At 35.4% G+C, this 22,332-nt stretch overlaps 1 protein-coding gene across 1 annotated transcript in view; it reads left to right on the top strand.

Annotated features, from left to right (window-relative positions):
• MTPN (myotrophin) overlaps window positions 1-22,332 on the top strand; it is a 60,773-nt gene that overhangs the window by 14,320 nt on the left and 24,121 nt on the right. Inside the window, exon 2 of the mRNA XM_065883950.1 lies at window positions 21,361-21,474. Within this exon, the coding sequence (XP_065740022.1) occupies window positions 21,361-21,474 (114 nt within the window). The remainder of the gene's footprint in view (window positions 1-21,360; window positions 21,475-22,332) is intronic.

Raw genomic sequence — 22,332 nt, 5'->3', positions numbered from 1 at the left:
GCACATTTTATTTCTTTGCCTTCTGTGTGATGCTGCTAATAAGTAAATTAATGAAAATGAACCTATAATTTGAATACATACTTTCAGAACCTTGAATAGTCCTAGGTTAAGAGTCCCAGAGACAGAGATACATAATTATTTGTAAAATGGTGTTAACACAGGACTTCGTTTTATTTTGTAGTTCTCATCCTTAAACAAGTTATATGTGTTTTGTTTGTTTTTTACTGCAAACAGCTTTTTTCTTTTTGGCCAGATTGTCAGCCATCACAACCATTGAAGTGTGTCAAAATTACTACCACTCATAGTAATTTTGTCAGTGAAAATAACCCTCAATTGGGAACATATCTGAGGTGACTCATCTGTTGGATATTAGAAGTTGATCACTTTGGTCAGGATCAGCCTAGTATGGATTTTTAACTAGTAATAAGAAACTATTGTTTAAAACGTTTAAAGTGCTTTATGAAGCTGTATCTTCATATATTACATTTATTAAAGAGATGCTCATTAAATGATTATTTGTTATGGGTATCATTGTTCATTACTTTGAAATGAGTTCATATTTATAACATTGAGAGTTCGATGCATTTGGTGTGACAGAACTTTACTGTTAACTTTGTAGAAACTATGTAGACTAAGAGCAAGTTGATTTTATTTTATACTCTTCTCAGACTTTCTACCTTTCTGTTGTGCCATCTACCTATATTCTGTATCGTAAAGTTTCATATAATATTATCTGCAACTCTGGTACTGGTATTTATAACTCTGGTACTGGTTTTACCCACTAATGTCACCAATGCAGTAATATATGATTTTTCTTGGCAAAGTAATATCCTAAGGTAAGGACTTTTAACCTTGAGTGGCAGGGGAGGGAGGAGGACAGAGGGAGGGTCATAGGAAAGGAAGGTCCATAGCATTCATCCAGTTCCCAAAGGATCTGTCATCATAAAAATACTAAAAAAGAAAAACAAAACAAAAAAAAACTAAACACCCGAGTCTTACAGTCTTTGAATTCTAAGTGGGGACAGGTAATACTTAGCTATAACTGAATTACTAGGGACATTGACTCAACTGTATAGAATTTGTTAAATTTAATAGTTTTGCTACATTCTACAATCAGGTGTCCAGTATTAATTTACGTGCTGCACTACAAAATGGTCACACGTATGCTAATTTAATCTACTCTTTGCTAAGTAGCTTTTGAGGACACTGGTTTCTTGTGACAGTAGAGTATGTACTTATGCCTTAGAGCTCAGTTGCAGCAACGTGTACATATCTTAAAGATCAAAGGAAGAGAATTAGTCGTTTCTTTTCACCTGAAGAAAAGCCTAAAAAAGTAGGAAAAGCCTAAAATAGTAGTTCTCTGCAGGAGCCAGATTTCATTTAGAAATATTTTAAAGAACACTATCCCATCCGAATGTTTATTATTCAAATGAACCTCATCCTGTGTAGTAGAGGCCTATAAGAAGTACTGGATCTATAGTAACTATCTCCACCAAACTATACTTTTGAGATGCATTTTAAAAATGTTGCTATTAAGGATAGGAAATCTGAAACTATTAAAAATATGTTTTTATTCCATATTAAAGCCATGTAGGAGAGTGGGGAAGGCAAAGGTTGAGAAAAACTAGGGGAAATCTAGTGAAATGAAGAGTTAGACATCTAAAAATATAGAAATACTAAGTAAACTAGACTGTTGCTGATTTACTCTCTATTTGGATTGTGGGTGTTAGAGATAGAACACTTCCTATCATAAAGCCCCTTGAAATTTCTTTACTGGTGTACCTAACCTATTACCCTTTGTTTGCCTTAAACTTCTAGTAGCTGCACTTGCAATGAAGTAGTAACAGCAGCCTACCAGAAGAAAATTTGCTCTCTGGACCATATAAGTGATTAGACTAGTAATATCCATAGAACACGGATAAAGCAAACCAGAGACCTAATTTTTTTTTCTTTTCTATTGAAGTATAGTTGATTTACAATGTTGTTTTAGTTTCAGGTGTACAGCAAAGTGATTCGGTTTTTATATATATATATATAAATTTTTTTCAATTCTTTTCCATTATAGGTTATTATAAGATATTGAATATAGTTCCTTGTGCTATACAGTAAATCCTTGTTGTTTATTTTATATATGGTAGTGTGACTATGTTAATCCCATACTCCTAATTTATCCCTAACCCCCCTTCCCCTTTGGTAACCATAAGTTGTTTTCTATGACTAGAGTCCTAATTTTTGCACTGTGCTATGAAATAATAATCACAATATCCCAGTGGCCACTGTTTAATGTGAGGTTCTTTACTGAGTGCTTGTTTACTGAGTGCTTGGTCTATATTTTTTTGTTTAATTGTCAGAAAATTTTGTTTTAAAAAAGACCATAAAAGACTTTTTGCAGATGAGGTAAATGAGACTTGAAGAAATTCAAGTAACTTGCCCAGGGTAACCAAGCTAGTAAATGGCAGAGCCAGAATTTATTTCTGGATCTATTAGATTCCAGAGAGCACTCTTGTTCCATTACAGGAACATGAGTATTATTATTTTTTTTAATTAAGGAGGGAGAGGAAGAATGGAGTTTGAAGTTTTGTTTGACTTAGCACAAACTGTTGTCTAAAGAGAAACTTTTAGAACCACAGTGACCATAGTCCAGCTCTTGCTGAGCAGGTTACAGGCCATTACTTGACCTGATGAACTTTGCCTGTTTTGTTCACTTCTGTATTTCTACCACTTAGAATAATGTATAGCTCATAGTGGGAGCTCATAAATATTTGTTGAATGAATGAAGGAATGACTAAATAAATGACTAGTGAATGAAAAACTCTTTAAAGCTTCAAGGTCTTATGAAAGATCTACAGCTGTGTATACCAGGGTAAGAGGAGTTTATGTAGAAAGAGCTTGTAGCTATTCTCTATCCAGAAGGCAAAATCAAGATCAGATTAAGGAATATCAGGTCAAGGTGAAAGTCATTGGTAAAATTTAGAGTCTAAATGACAGGAAAAGAAGAGCATCCAAAGTCTGAATAGGAAAGAGGGCATTAGCAGAGTCCAAGTGAACCAATTCACCTCCTTCTTGACGATAGCAAACTGGCAGATAGGGTGTCTGAATGGGGAGGGGTGGGGGGAGTAACATCCTTATAGGATTTAACTCTTGCCACCCAGTGCATTAGGGGGGTTCTGTGTTCTTTGATACTTTTAACTACTTCTAAGGTGTAAGTAAGACAAAGGACGAGGAGATCAAATAAAAAAGATGCCAGGCCGCTTTGACTTAATCATGTAAAAAAGTGGTTCAGCATTTCAAGCTTCATAATTAAATAATAATTTAAGTCCTTGTAAGACTTCTTTACCTTTGGCACAGAATGTTGCTCATTGTTTTCCCCTAATTTGTTATTCAAGAGGAAACAGTCAAATTGCTACACAAGATCACCAAAGCCAGGTATTAGTTTGCCAGTTTTGTTTAAAATGAAAAGTGAATTGAGCAAGTACTTTGGCTCCTAGACTTTGATTCAAAATATTAAGACTTTTTTTTTTTTAATTAGCTTGGAGATTTTCTGCAGTTAGTGCTGTAATTGCTGTATATTGTTCTTAATTCTTTTCTTCTGTTCTGAATGTTCATTTTTTATAAGGATATATATAATTTGAACAGTGTCAGGTTTGGGAACAATTATTCTAAAGGAAATATTGATATATTTTATATATGTACGCATATATATATATTTATAAATATATATAAATATTGGGGGGTTTCTCAAGCATTAGGAACTCTAATGAACTCTTATTAACACTGATTTTTACAAAACTAGAAGGATAGATCTTTCAAGTCAGATGTTCTGAGGTTAATTTTCTTAGGAAGCAAGATGGATTGAATGGTGTTTCTATACAGACTTTTTTATGGACTTCTAAATTTGTAAAGATTGTCATTACCTTTCAGCTTATATGAAAAGTTATCACAATTAGTGTACTTAAAATTTTGTTGTTATTTCAAGACTTAAGCAGAATTATAAATGTTTTCAAAATCTAATGTGAAGTAAAAGAATTGTGGCAGACTTTAAAAATCCATACTTTTAATTTAACCATCTCACAAAAGCTCACTTGGTTTTTCACAGTTTTGGTTCTGTCTATAAGTAATATTCTTTAATATAATTAACACTTTTACCTTATTTTCAAAATAGTCTTAATTCTAGTATTGCGTTCCTCTTTACTCCATCAGTAATTTAGGACATTAAGTGTTGGTTTGGTTGTGTGTGTGTGTTTGTGTGTTGTTTTGTGTGTTATTTTTGTTGTCTCCTTGGTTTTTTTGTTCTGTTTTGTGTTTGTGCTAAAGCCTTTGGTACTAATTTTTAGTTTTACTGCATTGGGATTAGAGAATGGGTTCTGTAAGCTCCTAAACTTGGGAATGTATTGAGGTTTTCTTCGGTCTATTATAAATGAGTTTTGTTAATAGTCAGTGGAAATAGAATTGTAGTTTTCATAGAGTCAAGAGTTTGATATATATTAATTCAATCTCATTAATTATTAATCAAGCCTGGCTATATTCTTACCTGCCAAAGACTGAGATTATTATGATAGTCCCTCACTCCAATGCTGTTTTTTTAATGTATACTTCATTTTGCGGATTCTTTCTTCTTCTTTCCTCAGCAATGGTTATAGGAGATTGATAGACCTTTTTTTTTGAAGTATAGTTGCTGTAAATGTTATATAAGTTACAGATGTACAATATAGTGAGTCACAATTTTTAAGGTTATACCCTATAGTTATTATAAAATATTGGCTAGGGCTTCCCTGGTGGCGCAGTGGTTGAGAGTCTGCCTGCCGATGCAGGGGACGCGGGTTCGTGCCCCGATCCGGGAAGATCCCACATGCTGTGGAGCCTGCGCGTCCGGAGCCTGTGCTCTGAAATGGGAGAGGCCACAACAGTGAGAGGCCCACATACAGAAAAATAAATAAATTAATTTTAAATATATATATTGGCTATACTCCCCATGTTGTACAGTTATCCTTGTAGCTTATTTTTTTTGTAGCTTATTTTATACATAATAGTTTGTATCTCTTAATTCCCTACCCCTGTATTGCCCCTCCCCCTTCCCCCTTCCCACTGGTAACCATTAGTTTGTTCTCTATGTCTGTAAGTGTGCTTCTCTTTTGTTATATTCACTAGTTTGTTGTATTTTTTAGATTCCACATATAAGTGATACAGAGTATTTGTCTTTTTCTGTCTGACTTATTTTACTTAGTGTAATGCCTCCAAGTCTATCCATGTTGCTGCAGATGGCAAAATTTCAGTCTTTTTTATGGCTGTGTAGTATTGTATGTGTGTGTGTGTGTGTATACACATACATACACACCACATCTTCTTTATCCATTCATCTGTCAATGGACATTTAGGTTGTTTACATGTCTTGGCTATTGTAAATAGTGCTACTATGAACATTGGGGTACATGTGTCTTTTCAAATTAGTGTACTTGGGTTTTTTTGGATATATACCCAGGAGTGGAATTGCTGGGTCATATGGTAGTTCTGTTTTTATTGAGAAACCTCCATACTGTTTTCCATGGTGGCTATACCAATTTATATTCCCACCAACAATGTACGAGGGTTCCCTTTTTTTCCACATCCTCACCAACATTTGTTATTTACATTCTTTTTGATGATAGCCATTCTGACAGGTGTGAGGTGCTATCTCGTAGTGATTTTGATTTGCATTTCCCTGATGATTAGTGGTGTTTAGCATCTTTTCAAGTGCCTGTTGGCCATCTGCATTTTCTCTTCGGAAAAATGTCTGTTCGGTTCTTCTGCCCCTTTTTTAATTGGGTCGGGGTTTTTCTTTGTTTTGTTTTTTTTTTAATGTTGAGTTGTGTACAACACTTTCTGTCAGTCGTTTTCTTGATATTCTTCAGATAAAAATTCATGACTAACGTCTACATTTTTAAAAATGTAAAATGAATGTCTTTTTCCCATTTACTTTTCTTTGCCTTCAATTCTACTTTGTCATATATTAATATTACTCTTATTAGTTTTTTTTTTTTGTTCTTTTTTGGTTTTTTTTTTTTTGCGGTACGTGGGCCTCTCACTGTTGTGGCCTCTCCCATTGCGGAGCACAGGCTCCGGACTCACAGGCTCAGCAGCCATGGCTCACGGGCCTAGCCGCTCTGCGGCATGTGGGATCTTCCCAGACCGGAGCACGAACCCGTGTCCTCTGCATCGGCAGGCGGACTCTCAACCACTGCGCCACCAGGGAAGCCCCTCTTCTTAGTTTTTTAGATATATGTGCCTGTTGTATTTTTGCCCATTCTTTTATAATTTTCTCATATTACTTTGTTTCTTAGGTGTGTTGCTCAGTAACAGCTTCTAGTTGGATTTTTTTGTTTGCTTTTCTTTTTGTTGTCATTTAACAAAATTCAAGGTTCATTCTTTATCTTTGATAGGTAAACCTATTCACATTTATTGATATAACTGATCAATTTAAACTTTCTGCTTTTTAGACTTTGAATTCACTTTTAAACTTGCTTTCATTTTGCCTTTTTTAGCTGTCAGAATTTATTTTATTCTTTGTCTTCCAAAAAGTTACTAGAACTTAAATTTATCGGAAAAAAAATGTTTAGGTCTAGATTTTGCTAAGCAGTAGCCTTTGATTTTAGTTTTTCAAAACAATAATATCTATCTTGCTTTAATCTATTATAAAAGTAATGCATGCTCATTTTTTAAAAATGTAATACTACTAAAATAAGAAAGTATGAATATCCTCATAATCCTCTTCTCTAAAGGTAACTACTAATAAATTTGTTGTGTGTATTCTCTGAAATTTTATGATTATGTATAAGCATATTTTTCTAAGTTTTGAAGTAAACAGGATCGTACCTGCTTTACTGACTCAATAGCATGGTAATCTTGCATTTCAACAGTACAGAACTTGTATGAGTTACCTTCTCTGTGCCTTAGTTTCCTTGTACAAGAACAGTAGTACTAGCTTCCTAAGGCTTTTGTGATAATTAAGTGAATTAATACCTGAAAAGTACTTGTAACAGTGCCTGGCACATGGTAAGCATTCAAGGAGTATAAGCCACTCTTCATTTTCATTTTGAACAATTCCGCATAGTATTTCATGGAGGTTATGCCATCATTTATTTAAAAGCTTCCCATGTACAGCATTTAGTTGTCAGTGTGTCACTTAATAAGACCTTGTGTCTGAGAATCTAGTAGGCTTTTTATTTCCTCACCTACTTTCTACTTTATATAAATGTGTGATTGTTTATACTTGTTAAATTGTATATCTGCTCTCTCAAGACTTATTTTTTAATCATATATGCTTAAGGCTCATTTAATTTTACTTTTCATTATTAATTCTTTTATGCCAGAATTCCCCATTCTTGTGTTCTAATTTTGAATTCCTCTCTTTTGTTTCACTGGAGCAGCAGTTCTCAAAGTATTGTAGATCTCCAGGGGCCCCAGAGACCTTTTCAAGAGATCCATGAGGTCAAAACTCTTTTCATAATACTATTAAGACTTTATTTTCTCTTTTGATTGTGATCATAATTTTACTGATGGTGCAAAAGCAAAGGCAAGTAAAACTGCTGTGTGAATCAAGACAGTGGCACCAAACTGTATAACTGCTAGTCATTGTGAACTTTACCTACACACGTGTAGTTAAAAAACATCCCCTTGAGAAGATTAATAATAATTCACTTCTACTAAATCTTGATTGTGGAGTACACTTCTTTAGTATTCTATGTGAAGAAATGGGAAGTGTTCATAAAGTACTTCTACATTCGTTGGGGTTGCAGCTTGCTTGCACTAGCTGCTTTTTTTATGAAACACGATTTAAAAAAAAATCCACTGACAAATTATAAATTCAGCTATTCAGACTTGGGTATTTGGCAGATACTGTCTTGAAGATGAATTTAGTGAGACTGTCAGTTCAAGGAAAACAGCTGATAATTTTTATTGCCAAAGACAAAATTCAAGCTTTAAGAGAGAATGAAAATTTGGAACATTTATATCTGCCATTTTGAGTTTGACAGCTTCCCAGTATTTAAAGACTTTTCCAGTGAGATCTGAAATGATATCATTGAATGTGATGTTTTGATATTGTATAAAGAAATTTGTCAACATTTGGAAGATCTGCATAGCTCAGTAAACCAATATATTCTAAATTACCAGTGCATGAGATTACAGAATCATGCTGCATGGATAAAAGAGCTATTCAAAGTGTAAGTAGATGGATGGATTTTAATGTAACAGAGTATGTTACATTAAATACATTTAATGTATTTGAGTATGAATAAATACATTAAATAAATAAATACAGAATATGTTACATTTTAATGTAACAGAGTATGAAGTTTGTTGATACAATTTCAGATTCCACATTGTAAATAACCTTTAACAAACTGCCACTGTTGAGTTTTTAATATAGTGTCAAAGAAGAATATCCATAATTGACCTAAAAGACTTAAAATTTTTTTTACTTGTTCAACTACATATCTGTGGGAGGCCAAATTTTCTTCATCTATTTCAGCCAAAACAGTATGTCAAAACAAATTGAATGTGGAAGCAGATATGAGAATTCAGTTGTCTTCTATTGAAGCGAACATTTTAAAAATTTACAAAAAAAAATGGGTCGGCCAGAAAGTTCATTCAGTTTTAAGTAAAAATAAAAGACATATTTTTCATTTTCTCAAAGAACTTTATTGAACAACGTGTTCACTAACCAAACGAACTTTTTGGCCAACCCAATATAATACAGTGCCATCCTCCTCAGTTTTGGGGTGGGGCAAGTATAGTTATTTTTTATTAAAATTTCATTTGTTAACATGTAATGTCTTTTGTTATTTCTAAACGAATTAATAAACATTTAAAAGGCTTTCTAATTTCAAATTTGATCAGTACTTATAGATATAACCCATATTTTTTAAAAAAAGAAAACCCTGGGATCCTGAGACTAAAATGTTGGCGAATTACTGCACTAGAAGTCTAAGGTTTGCCTCCCTCTCTCAGGGGAGCACGGGTGACATACCTGCTGATTTGCTGATACCCAAGACTGCCTTTACACATAAATATTGATTTGCATAATTTATTCTTTCCAAACTGCAAATCAGAAATTCTCAACCTTCTGCCTACATCCAACACCTCACACATTTCCCATTAGTATAAGTGTCAGTAACTCTCCTCAGGGGATTATACCTGATACCCAAGCCTCCTCCAGATATCATTATTGTAGATAGTTTCTCCCTCTTCTTTAGAATTCAGTGTTGTAGGGAGGTCAGAAATAAGAGATCAGGCTAATTTAATTTTCTTTCCTGTTAATGTATTTTTTACTTTTTATTTTATTTTTATAAAACAGAAATTGTAAAGCTATATTAATGGAGGGGATCTATTCAATTTTGTCTGTAATCTAATGAGCTTTTATGATCTGTAGGCTCAGGTCTTTCTTGAGCTCAAAAAAAATTTACTTTTATAACTAGTTTGGTTCCCTTTGTTCTGGTTCTGTATTATTTATAGGTTTCAACTTTAATTATACCAGTCATCTTTTTCAAATTATTTTTTTTCTTTATCAGCTCCGTATTATGGGAAATTTCTTAAGCTTGTTCTCAATTCTTTATTTAATTAAATTTTCTTAATTTGAGTAGTGCTGCCCAACTCTGCTGACTTTGGTGCAGATTTTAATTTTGCAATTGCAATTTCAGTTTCCTTACTATATTTTACTTTCTCAGCCAGCTTCCTTTTCTTATCAGCTGGCATCTCAGTTGTTCACTCTGTATGTTTGCCTGTTTTCTTTTTAAAATACCTTTTTCATAGAAACCATGTCTTTTGGATTCCATTTTGGTAACTGTGCTTTCTAAAATTGTTGAGTTTTCAGTATGATATTCCTTTTCTTTTGCTATATGATTAGTTTTCATACATCCCCATATTGTTTTTCTTCTGGTAGTTCCTTTTTTTTTTTTTGGCCACGCCATGCAGCGTGTGGAATCTTAGTTCCTCGACCAGGGATTGAACTCTTCCTCCCGCTCCTCCCCGCAGTGGAAGTGCAGAGTGTTAACCACTGGACTGCCAGGGAAGTCCCAGTTACTCACCTATTAAAGAGGGAAAGCTATCCAGATTCAGGGTTGTGAACAGATAGGATGTGAGGATTGCTTCTGACCATACTTATCACCTGCGTATGTGCTAGAAGAATTCTAATTTGGGGTGCCTTTGTTGGCCTGATGTGAGATCTTTTATACTCTCTATTGCCTGCTTCTAATACACTATGTAAAAAATTCTGTCTTAAGGCAGGAATGTGCCTATGTCTCTCTGACTCTGTCTCTGCTTAAGATGATCCTTTGTGGGTGGAGAAATAGTGGGTCACTTTTTTTCCCTCTGACGGGAGCAGACCCTGCAGCTAAGAATGAATATGCAAGTAGTTGGCCAATACGCTTGGTTTTCTGAGCTTTTTAGGGTAGTCTTTTTCTGTCTGTTTTCACAGAAGTTGGGACAGGCATATCAGGGAATGTTTCCTTGAGGATATATTACTTATACTAGAGTTCAGTTTGCTTTCCTTTTAAGTCTGTGAACATAAAATTCAGATGATGTCAGAACTTCCAAACATTTAGTATTAGCGTTAGGGTTTAATGTGTTCCTATTGGGTTTAATTTATTTACATATAAAGCATGAAAATTCTGTTTAATTTTTGAGCTAAAATTAATTGATGGCACACTCACCCAAATTTCATAAGAATAATATCAACAGGTCCTACTTTCCATGAACTTCACCATTTTATGTTCTCCAAATTCAGCATAATTTAATTCTGTACTTCACATTTTAGCATCTTGATCCAGTCATTTATTAGTTTCCGTAGCAAAGCAAGGCATAGGCAATGACTGTTAGTGTTTTTACAAAGCATATAATCAACCCATAACCCCTTTCCCCACTCACCAAGGTAAAGTGGTAAGACTTTATTTTCTCTTTTGTGACCTGATTTCAGACATGTTAAAAATACAGGAAAATGTGTGCTTTGGAATTGATGAAATATGATATTGTTATGTTCTGTAAAATAAGAACTTTAATATAGGGTATTTGGTATTAACCTACATGTCCAGAATTAGGAGAATATTTAAGTAAACCGGCACATCTATTTGACAAAATATTATGTGGCTTTCAAGAATGATAGCAAGATATTTCATATATAAAATAATAGTGTGATTATAACTTTTTCAAGCAGCTACTTTCATAGAAAAAAAGTAAACAGAAGTACAGCAAGGTAGTAATAATGGTCATATTTTGGATCGCAGGATTCACTAGAAGAAACATCTCTTATTTTTCAAATTTTATTTATTGATCATGTTACTTTTTAAGTGTGTGTGTATGTTAGTAGTAGGGTTGTTTGTAACACTTACAAAGAGATCACTTAGACCTTAAGTTGTGCCGTAATAATTTCCATTTTTGCAGTTCCTCGACTGTTAGATAAAGGAACTCTCAAGCATTTCATTGAAATTTGGATGTTTTAATGGTATGCTTGGGGGCGTATGGGAAAGGATAGTTAGATGAGAGTGTGATGAACTAGATTTAAGACTGTTTGAACAGTAGTACCCAAATACACTACCTATCTCTTTATGTAGCAAACTGAAGGAAGCTTCCTGACACTGGTGGGGCTCATTCCCTAGTCTTTTCTTATTTAATTTTAATGTCTTTAGGTGACCATCTTGAAGATAGGTGAGATGCAACTGGAGGGAGGGGCAGATGAGGACTAACAAATTCCTTTTAATAAGACTCTAGAAAGAACTTGGCAGCCTGGAAAAATAAGATGACCATTTTAAGATGCAATTTAGTAGCAGTTAATGTAATGGCCCTCCATGTATACTCAAAAAGTCAGTAATCCAAGTTCAGGATAACAGCAAGTCATATAGAAAAGATTTCATTTTAGTTACTATGTCATCTGACTGCTAAACAATTAATAATCTAACATGCAAATAGGGACTCCTTGTTCCATGTGTCCCCAGAGGATAGGATCAGAACCTGTAAAAAGTGAATTTTCCAGCATTTAAATAAGGAATAGACTGATTTGTAAGGTCTTGAATTGCCTTTCATTAGAGAGATTCAGCTATGTGTTGGGCATGCACAAGCAGGGATTCAAATGCAATATGGGTGGTTGAATTAGATGACAGAATCCTTTCCAACAAGGAGATTATGTGACTTTCAGACACTCTTAACAGTGTTTTTTAAATACATACCTCTTTATATTTGTTTTGTATATGTATATGTTTTGGTAAACAACAGGTTACATAATATGACAAAGATGGTATAAATGATTACACTAATTCTTTAAATTGGACTTTTATGCACAAGTCACCCACAGACATTGTAGACAATATATATAAATAAGTAAAGCATTGTCCTTTCTTTAACGGAGTTATATCATTGAAATACCTAATTAAATAAACGTAAATGTAGTAAGAGACATATAAATAAGAACTATGAGGATTAAAAGGAGGGAATTTTATATCAAGAGTATAGTGGGCAGGGGAGTATCAGGTAAAAGTTTTAGAGAGAAAATAGATCTTGAAGGGTAAGTGGAATCTCATTACACCAAGACATGAGTGGAAGTGGGGTGACTATGCCAAAGAAAGGTGACATCATGAAGTTTTCCAGATGTGGGAAAGCACTGGTGTGTTGGGAGCGCAGTGTTTCAGAATAAAAAAGCCAGAGTGGTAAGTTGGTGTTGAATTGAAGATGAGTACCATGGTGAGTGAGGATTTTCTGTTCAACAAAAGGGAGCAGTTGAAATTTTTTTGCTTGAGGAAGAGGTGTGATCAGTGTTACTCTTTAGGAACTTTAATTTACTTGATTTACATTTGTTGAATTGTTGAAGGTGGAAAAATTGAGTGGAAAGCTATTCAAATGAGAACCATTGAGGCCTCTAATAATAATAATATTGGTTGACATTTTTTGAGTGCTTGCTGTACAGGTACATTATGTTATTTCATTGAAGCCTCAAAACAGTACTGTATATAGTAGATGCTTTCCAAATGAGCACCTCTTGGATTTCCAGTTGGCCTATGAGAATTCCATACACCATAATATATCAATTAATTTCTCCAGGCACCATTCTCGCATATGCGTACCTCCACACTCTCCAAATCAGTAGACACCCTGTTGAATACTGTTATTTCTTAATTTAGCATTTTATACTATGCTATTATAATCAGCAATCAAAACAAATTTTTATTGAGGTTTAAAAATACCATCTTTGGAATTATGGTAGAAATGAAAAGTGTAAGATGTAGTTTCTGACCCCTAAGGACCTTTAAAGTCTAATTAACACCACAAGATAAAAATACATGAAAAACTAAATGGCAGTAAAAGATGAATTGCCCACACACTAAGTTATTGAACATTCTGTTCATTAAGGCTCTTCTGTATTTTGTAGTACTCAACTAAATGGCATTCATTTATTTGCCTGCTAGCTTCCCAAGAAGGCAGCAAATTCTTTGAGTCAGAGCTGGGCCTTTCTATTTTATCCCAAGCAAGTAGCACAGTAGCAAGTAGGCTCGTTAAGTATTTGTTGAATTAAATTAATTGTAAATAGTGTATCTTTTTCAAATACTGTATTTCATCATTTTTAGATCCATGCCTACTTTTGTTAGTAAAACAACTCAAAGTAATAATAGATTTGAAAGAAAAAAATTTTTAACTTTGAAATGTATGTATATATTTTTTACATTGTTCATGTTGTTGTATTAAATCTTCTTGCTTGAGCCAACTTTTGTGGAAAGTTAAATATACCTACTGTAGCAGCCATTTTCAGCATCCAGTCTCTTAAACTACTTTGTTTTCATGGCCAGAAGTACAGAAACACCTATTTCTTTGGTCTAGAATATAAGAGGGGGCGGGGGGAACAATTGTTCCCAGATGCATTTAACCGTAAAAGTGAGCTAACTGTAAAAGACTTTAGAGGTCATCTCCTCCAACCACAGATTTTTCAGTGAGGAAACTAAGGTCTTCCAAGCTTCTTACTTCCCCATTGTGGGCAGTAGCAGAGGTAACTTAGAGCCGAGGGCTTCTGTTTGGTGTTCTTTCCACCATTTAATACTACTTCTCTTCATAAAGTAGAAAACTAGGCAGTGAACGTTAGAGGAAGGGGTTCCTAACCTCTCAGGGGTCATGGCCCCCTTTAGACTCTTTACCTAGAAAATTTTATGCACACACAAAGAATTAGTAAGCTTTTTGAAAGTCTGTTCACTGATTGCCTGGTGGTCTGTAGATCTCAAGAGGAAAGGTACACAAATTAGCATACTATATTCATGGCATCAGAAATAGATGAGACTGAATTAAATTGTACTGTGCTCTTCAATAGTCAGCTTATGGTCTTCCAAGGAGTTACTCTAAGCCATAGAGTACACATGGCCCAAATTCCTGAAGCATCCTTGGGCAAAACCCATAGCAGTAGCTATGGGTTTTGAGCTGTGGCTTTTATATTAAAACAAACAGAACATACATATGTATATGTGATACATGCATATTTGTGCAGGTGTATTTGAATGAATTTTTAATTTGTTTAGGATTCTACTTTCAGACTCAGAGAAGCATATATTTTCTATCCTTTGCTATTTGGAGTACTTCAGTGAAAAAGTTTGAGAAGTACCGGGTGGAGAGTTAGTAGGGTAGGTTATTTTATATTTTTGTGAGTGTATTAGGTAGATAGATAGATAGATAGATAATAGATAGAAATTCATACATATTTTGTTAAATTAGTTAATAGTGAAGAGTAAAGTTCTTGTGGGCAGAGACCCACAATTCCACTTTCTTATACCCTTAGCATGCCTAGCACAAGGCTAGGAACATGGTTTCTCAGTAAATGCTAGTTGATTTATTGATATTAAAGATAGAACTAGATCACTGTACCAATATATTTCTAGTCAGATAAGAGAATTTATCAGTATAGCTGAGGCTCATGGTTATTTAGAGCAATGGTACTTGAGAAGTAAAAAAAACATGACCAGCTTTCTCAAATGCCAATAACGTCATTATTGGAGCATCAGGAATCAACACATCCTAAAGCATTCATTCATGGTCACTTCGTGGTTCTGGATAGAGTATATTAATTTAAACTACTCACCAGAAAACATCATGAAACAGTATTATTTCATACATCCAATATTACATATATATTATATATACATATATAACATCTGGAATATGTCATATTTAGAAAAAAATAGCGTCAAAACAACTTTCTTGGTACAAGAAAAATATGGTAAAAAGTACAATTTTAATGTAATAAAAATCTGTTGTATATTTAACAACCAACAGGCTTCATAGTGCAATGACAGGAAGGAGATTAAAATGAAACTGGTTAAATTATTCTTGCTAAAAAGGGAAAGGTGAAGCTAGACAAGCCTGGATGTGGTGACAAGTTAGATTTGTCAGCCTCCTTTACTTGAACTGCATATGGCAAATAGAAGCTGTGTGCAGAGTTACTTGTCACCTGCCTGGTTATTTACACCCATATCATGGTGAGGATTTATTGCTGCCCAACTCTGTGACAGTGATATTACTGCATGATGGTGTCTTTAAAAACACATAAACTTTGTCACTAAGGAAATCCCCCCAAATTCTGTAATCAAGGTATTCCTATAAAGATACTATTACAAGACTATAAGGCTAACCAATTTGTAGCAACTGTTTGAATTATAAATATATGATGATAATCTGAATTCATAACCGGGATTTCAAAAATTTGTTTTAAACATGTAGAAGTGGACAAGTCAGAAGAGGAGACGAAGGAATAGAGAGCAGGAGGAAAACTACAATAATGTGGTGTCCCTGAAATCAAGGGAAGAGAGAGTGTTTAAAAAAGGAAGGAGTGATCAACTTTATCACTGTTGGGAGGTCAATTAAGGTGAGGACTAAGAGATAACCTTTGCATTTTGCAACGTGGAGGTCTTTGATCTCAGCAAAAATGGCTATGGCATAGTATTGAGGGTGGAAGCCAGATTAGAACAAGAAGTAAGAAACTGGAGATAGCAAATACAGACAATGCTTTTGGTAAGTTCAGCCGTGAAAGGGAGGAAAGAGAATAGTAACTAAAAGGTGAATATCAGGTCTAAGGATAGTTTTTTGTGTTGCTGTTTGCGTTTTTAGCCGAAGAGTTGAGAATGGCATATTTCTGATGAGAAGGAGCCAGTACAGCAGGAGAGGTTGAAAAACACAGACAAGAAAAGGGATAAATAAAGAAATAAGTTTAAGAAAACAAGAAAGGATGATATCCAAAACTTAGGTGAGGGATTGGCTTTAGATAGGAAAGGATTTGTCAGTTGCAGGAAGGTGTGGTAGAGAGAAGCTCGGGAGGAAGTTCATGTCCGAAGACAGTTTTCTGTTTGAAGAAGGATATGAGGTTATCTGCTGAGAATAAAAAGGAAGCAGGAGGCTTATAAAAAAATTAAAGAGATTTAAAATAGCCAATGTGGAAGGTAGAAAAGCAAGATAAAAAGGAACATGGTAAGATTGTCATGTAATGCTAAGGGACCTGTTGAAATTGTGCATCTCTCTCTTCTATCCCCAGAATCTGGGAGACAAAATTAGGGTTAAATTTTTCTCTGTAGATGGTAATGTTTCATGAAGTTAGAATGAAGATTATAGAATAGGTGTCTAACATCCTCTCTTCTGATGTAACTCACTAATGCCAAGGGTGAGGAGAAAGGAACTAGATAGAGCACTATCTTCCCTCCCTATTTCACTACCACTACTGAAGTTACCACCCATCCAGACTGCTGGAAAGCTGGTGAAATTGTCATTCAAACCCCTACATCAGTAAACATACCACTGATCTCAAGTAACTGCTGCTGTTACTGGATAACTAATGCATTATCAGTATTTGCTTGAAATAGAAGATGACTTACTTCCAAGTCTTTTGCTTCAGCAATTTCACCATTTGTTCAGTCTAAAAGCTTCTATCATGTAAAATTTAGTATGTGTCAGAGGTATACTAGGCACTGGAGCTGCAAAAGTAAATAATAGTGACATGATACCTGACCTGTGTTCACAGAGGATACAGACAGGCAGGTTAGTAGAATGTGACAGGGAAATACAAGGTGCTTTGGGCACCCCTGTGAAGGTCGTATGACTCAAAGTTGCAGTAGTTAAAAGATGACTTTCCAGAGGAAGTTTGATTAAAGCTTGATTCTAAAGAATTAATAGGAATTAACTGAACAAAGGACAGTGGGGAGGAGTGCTGTGAGAATTAAAGCTGGAAAGGTAATCACTGGATATAGATCACTCCAAGTCTTGTAAACCGTGTTTAGACCTATTCTCTAGGAGCAATGGGTGGTCATCAGAGTACTTTTAAAAGGGGAATAATGTGACCACATTTTGTGTTTAGCAAGATCCCTGTAGCTGCAGAGTAAAGGATGGAGTAGGCATAATGGGGGCTGGAAGTTGGGGGTGCTAAGAGGTTTTTTTCAGCAATCCAGACAATTGTTTTGACCTCTAAAGCCCACCCAGCTAGTAGGAGTCGTATGGATCCACTCTTATGCCACTTAAAAACTTCTTGTTCTGTGTAGTTTGTTGGTTACAGAGGTCAGGAGCTTTTCATTCAGCACTAACAATGAAGGAACTTGACCTCAAATAGCTTTTGCTCTTTAAGTCTCCCATGAAGGTTCTGTTACTCATTCCTACACCTATTCTGCCTCAAATATTGATTTGTTAGCATCTCATTTTACAAGAATTAGAGCCACAGAGACTTGATTTAGGAAAATCTATGTTACTGAGGTGTAATTGAAATGTAAGAAACTGCAGATATTTAAAGAGTGCAATTTGATAAGTTTTGACACGTATACAATCATGAACCCATCACCGTAGTCCAGATAATGACTAGATTTCATTACCCTCAAGTGCCCCTTCATAGTCCCTCCCTTCTGTTACCCCCAAATAAGCAACCACTAATCTGCTTTCTATCAGTATATATGTTTGCATATTTTATAATTTTATGCCAATACCATGCTTTCTTGATTACTGCAGTTTTTAATAATTCTTGAAATCAGGTAGTGTTAGCTCTCCAAATTGTTCTTTCTTTTCAAAGTTGTTTTGGCTGTTATAGATTGTTTGTATTTCCATATGAAATTTATAGGGTCAGTTTGTCACTTTTTAAAATTTTTATTTATTTTTGGCTACGGTGGGTCTTCGTTGCTGTGCACAGGCTTTCTCTAGTTGCGGAGAGCGGGGCTACTCTTTGTTGTGGTGCGCAGGCTTCTCACTGCCGTGGCTTCTCTTGTTGCGGAGCACGGGCTCTAGGCGCGCGGGCTTCAGTAGTTGTGGCATGCGGGCTCAGTAGTTGTGGCTCACGGGCTCTAGAGCGCAGGCTCAGTAGTTGTGGCACATGGGCTTAGTTGCTCTGCGGCATGTGGGATCTTCCCGGACCAGGGCTCGAACCCATGTCCCCTGTATTGGCAGGTGGATTCTTAACCACTGCGCCACCAAGGAACTCCTGTCAATTTCTTTTTAAAAAGCCTGCTAAAGTTTTAACTGGTATTGCATTGACTCTATACATCAATCTGTGGAAAACTGACATCTTTACAGTAATGAGTCTCCCAATCCATGAACATGCTGTGTATCTCTCCATTTATTTCTTTAGATCCTCGTAATTTCTCTTCAGCAGTGTTTGGTAGTTTTCAGTATATAGATATTGTACATTTTTTGGTAGACTTACTAAGTATTTCATAAATTTGTATGCTATTGTAAATAATATTGGTTTTAGTTTTGATTTGCAATTATTAATTGCTAGTGCTATATAAAAATGCAGTTGATTTGGTATATTGATCTTTGTCCTTCAGCATTGCTAAAATTACTTATTAGTTCTAGTAGCTCTTTGGTAGATTCCATTGGACTTTCTGCATAGACAATCACACCATCTGCAAATAAAGACAGTTATACTGCTTCCTTTTCAAAAGAGACGGGGTTTGTTTGTTTGTTCCCTAGTTGCACTGGTTAGAACCTCCAGCACAGTGTGGAATAGAAGGTAGAAACTGACATCTTGTCTTGTTCCTGATTTTAGGAGAAAAGCATTCAATCTGTCACAAATTAAGTATGATGTTAATTGTACTTTTTTTGTAGAAGCTCCTTATTAGGCCAGGGAAGTGTCCTCCTTTTCCTAGTTTACTGAGTTTTCATCAGTAAAGGATGTTGGATTTTGTCAGATACTTTTTGAGATGATTATATGATTTTTCTTTGTTTAGATGTTAAAATAGTGAATTATGTTGACTTTTTCAAATATTCAACCAACCTTGTATTCCTGGGGTAAACACTACTTGGTCATGGTCTATTATACTTTCTATATATTGTTGGATTCAGTTTGCTTAAATTTTGTTTAGAATTTGTGTTCTTGAGGGACATTAGCCTGTGGTATTCTTTTCTTGTAAGTCTTTGTCTCGTTTTAGAATCAGAGTAATGCTCACTCCGTAGAATGAGTTTGGGTTCTTTCTGTTTTCTGGAAGAGTATGTAGAATTGGTATTACTCTTTTTTCCTTAAATGTTTGGTAAAAATTTACCAGTGTAGCCACCTGGGGCATGGGAGTTTCTTTGTGGGAAGATAGTCTGTGAAGTCTAATATTAGCACTTTGTCTTTTTTTTTTTGATCATTCTGGCTAGAGATTTATCAGTTGTATTGATCTCAGAGAATCAGATTTTGATCTCTGTTATTTTCCTGTTTTCATTTCATTGATTTCTGCTTATTTTGAATTTAATTTTTTAATAGACTATTTTTTAGAGCATTTTTTAGGTTCATAGCAGAACTGAGCAAGGTACAGAGATTTCCATATGTCATTTCTCCCCCTAGTTTCTTTCTTTTTTTTTTTTTTTTTTTTTTTTTGCGGTACACGGGCCTCTCACCATTGTGGCCTCTCCCGTTGCGGAGCACAGGCTCCGGACGCGCAGGCTCAGTGGCCATGGCTCACGGGTCCAGCTGCTCCGCAGCATGTGGGATCTTCCCAGATCGGGGCACGAACCCGTGCCCCCAGCATCGGCAGGCGGACTCTCAACCACTGCGCCACCAGGGAAGCCCTCCCCCTAGTTTCTTAAGGTAGAAGTACAAAGATCGTTAATTTGAGGCCTTTCTACTTTTCCAATACAGGCATTTAGTACTATAAATTTCTCAGTAAGTACCGCTTTTGCAAAGGCCTGCAGAAGAAAATCCTTTCTTTCCTGTCATTCACACAAAGCCTTTCCAGTACTGTCACTTTTGTCTGCTAAAATAAGAATTGTAAAGCAGCATCTGCAGGGATAAAGGAGAAGGTTTAAACTCACAACAGTTCCTTTTCATATGCATTTTGCATGCTTGTACTAAGTAAGGAAGGAAGATATTGCGTATTTTGACTCAGGAAAATATCTTTTCTGCGGTACGCGGGCCTCCCACCGTTGTGGCCTCTCCTGTCGCGGAGCACAGGCTCCGGACGTGCAGGCTCAGCAGTTAAACGTTTTCCTTAACGGAAAAAAAAAATACCTCTGTATATTTAAAGATTTCAAATTGTTTGAATTTAATAACTTCATTGTTTGAAAAACTGATGCATTATCTTTATAGTGACCCTTAACATTAAAAAGAAATTTTCTTTTTAAAAAGAAAAGTAATCCACTGAGTAATGGATTTCATTCAGAATTTGAGTATATCTCATATGTACATAGGTAACATAATAATAGCTAATCATATTTCTATTAATATTAGCTATAATATCTTAAGTGCTCTACATGGATCATTTAGTTTAACCCTCACCACAACTCCATTAGATGTAGGTATTGTTATCTCCATTATGTTTAGTCATGTGATTATCTGATTAAAATCTGCCTCCCACACTGGATGGTAAGCTGCGTGCAGTCAGCAGCCATTTCTGATTTTGCTCACTATTGTCCCGTGTGCACAGAGCCGGCCATACAATAGCGCTTAAATGCTGAATGAATGAAATGAATTCTTAATAGCTAATACTCATTACCTTGTGATGATGATGTCTGCCTCCATCAAAGTAGTGATGCTTTCTCTGAAGTATTAAAATATATGTCATATGATCTGTGTAAAATCTAAGTATTTGAACTCATCAGTCTTTGGTGGCCACATCTTGACATCATGCTGATTGAACTCCTTAGAAATAGAAATAGAGCACAATAATAGATTTCATTACATTTAGCATTTTTTTATTGTTTTCAGCTTGACTAATCATGATTTGAATTGCTGTCATACTGTGTGCTCTTTGTACAGAATTTAAAGTTCTTGGTTACTTATTTCACTTTGCAAGAAATGTAATTCTTTCATGAAACCCTTGCAGCTTTAAGAAAGTAAAAATAGCAGGTGCCTCAATTCCCTTCTTCAGTCTACCATCCTTATGCATATTGTTTTCATTTGGCTTCTCTTATAAGGGAGAAGACGTCAACCGGACACTAGAAGGTGGAAGGAAGCCTCTTCATTATGCAGCAGATTGTGGGCAGCTTGAAATCCTGGAATTTCTGCTGCTGAAAGGAGCAGATATTAATGTATGTAAAGAACATTGTCATTCTAGAAAAAATTCTTGTATGCTTTTGGGTAATTGTTTTCTGTAGATTTATAAAATAGTTACTGGTGGAAACCTCATATGAAGTAAGAATATAGTCTGAAATTATACCAAATTTCTGTAACTTAGAAATACATAGTTGTGACTTTATTTAAAATAAGCAGAACAAATTGATTTTTTTTTAACTGATAAAACTGGGGGGTAGATGTTTCCTTTTCAAGTTCTAAAGCAACGTGAGAGTTAGCACTGTCTGTAGGTGGCAAATAGCTATCACCCAGTGGAGCATAGGACTGCAGTCATGAGAAATCTAAACTGGAGTTTTGGACAAAAGTCAGACAGCAGTCGTCTCTTGACTCTTGCCTTTTGTAGCTGTTGCATTTCAGAGTTTTAGAAAAATGTTTAAGTAACCATGAGAGCAAGTGAGATGAACTTTTCACATCTCAGGGGATACCATGTCACGTTTCACATCTCAGGGGATACCATGTCACGTGGCCCAATTGTGGCAATCTTTTACCTCTTCATTGGCTATGTTCCACCCCTCTCGAGATTCCCTTCCTGCACCACATTGGCACATCTACAGTAATGCGGAGTTGAGGCTCAGAGAGGTTAAGTAATTAGTCATGCAGTAAGTGGCAGAGCCCAGATTTGAGATGGGGTCAAAGCCCTGCTCCATCTCTTTCACTAGGCTGACTCCCAAGGAGAAACTGCGTGTGGGCTTGGGCCTCTAGCAGCTCCTAAGAGGCTAAAAATGGGTAAACACTGATTTTGAAATATTTATGGGTAAACGCTGATTTTGAAATATTTATGAGCATTCCCTAATTAGATCTAGAAGGAAGGAATA

Source organism: Phocoena phocoena, chromosome 9, assembly GCF_963924675.1.
Source record: "Phocoena phocoena chromosome 9, mPhoPho1.1, whole genome shotgun sequence".
NCBI lineage: Eukaryota > Metazoa > Chordata > Mammalia > Artiodactyla > Phocoenidae > Phocoena > Phocoena phocoena.
Note: the sequence above shows the minus strand (reverse complement) of the source record. Positions and strands in the feature narration are given on the sequence as shown.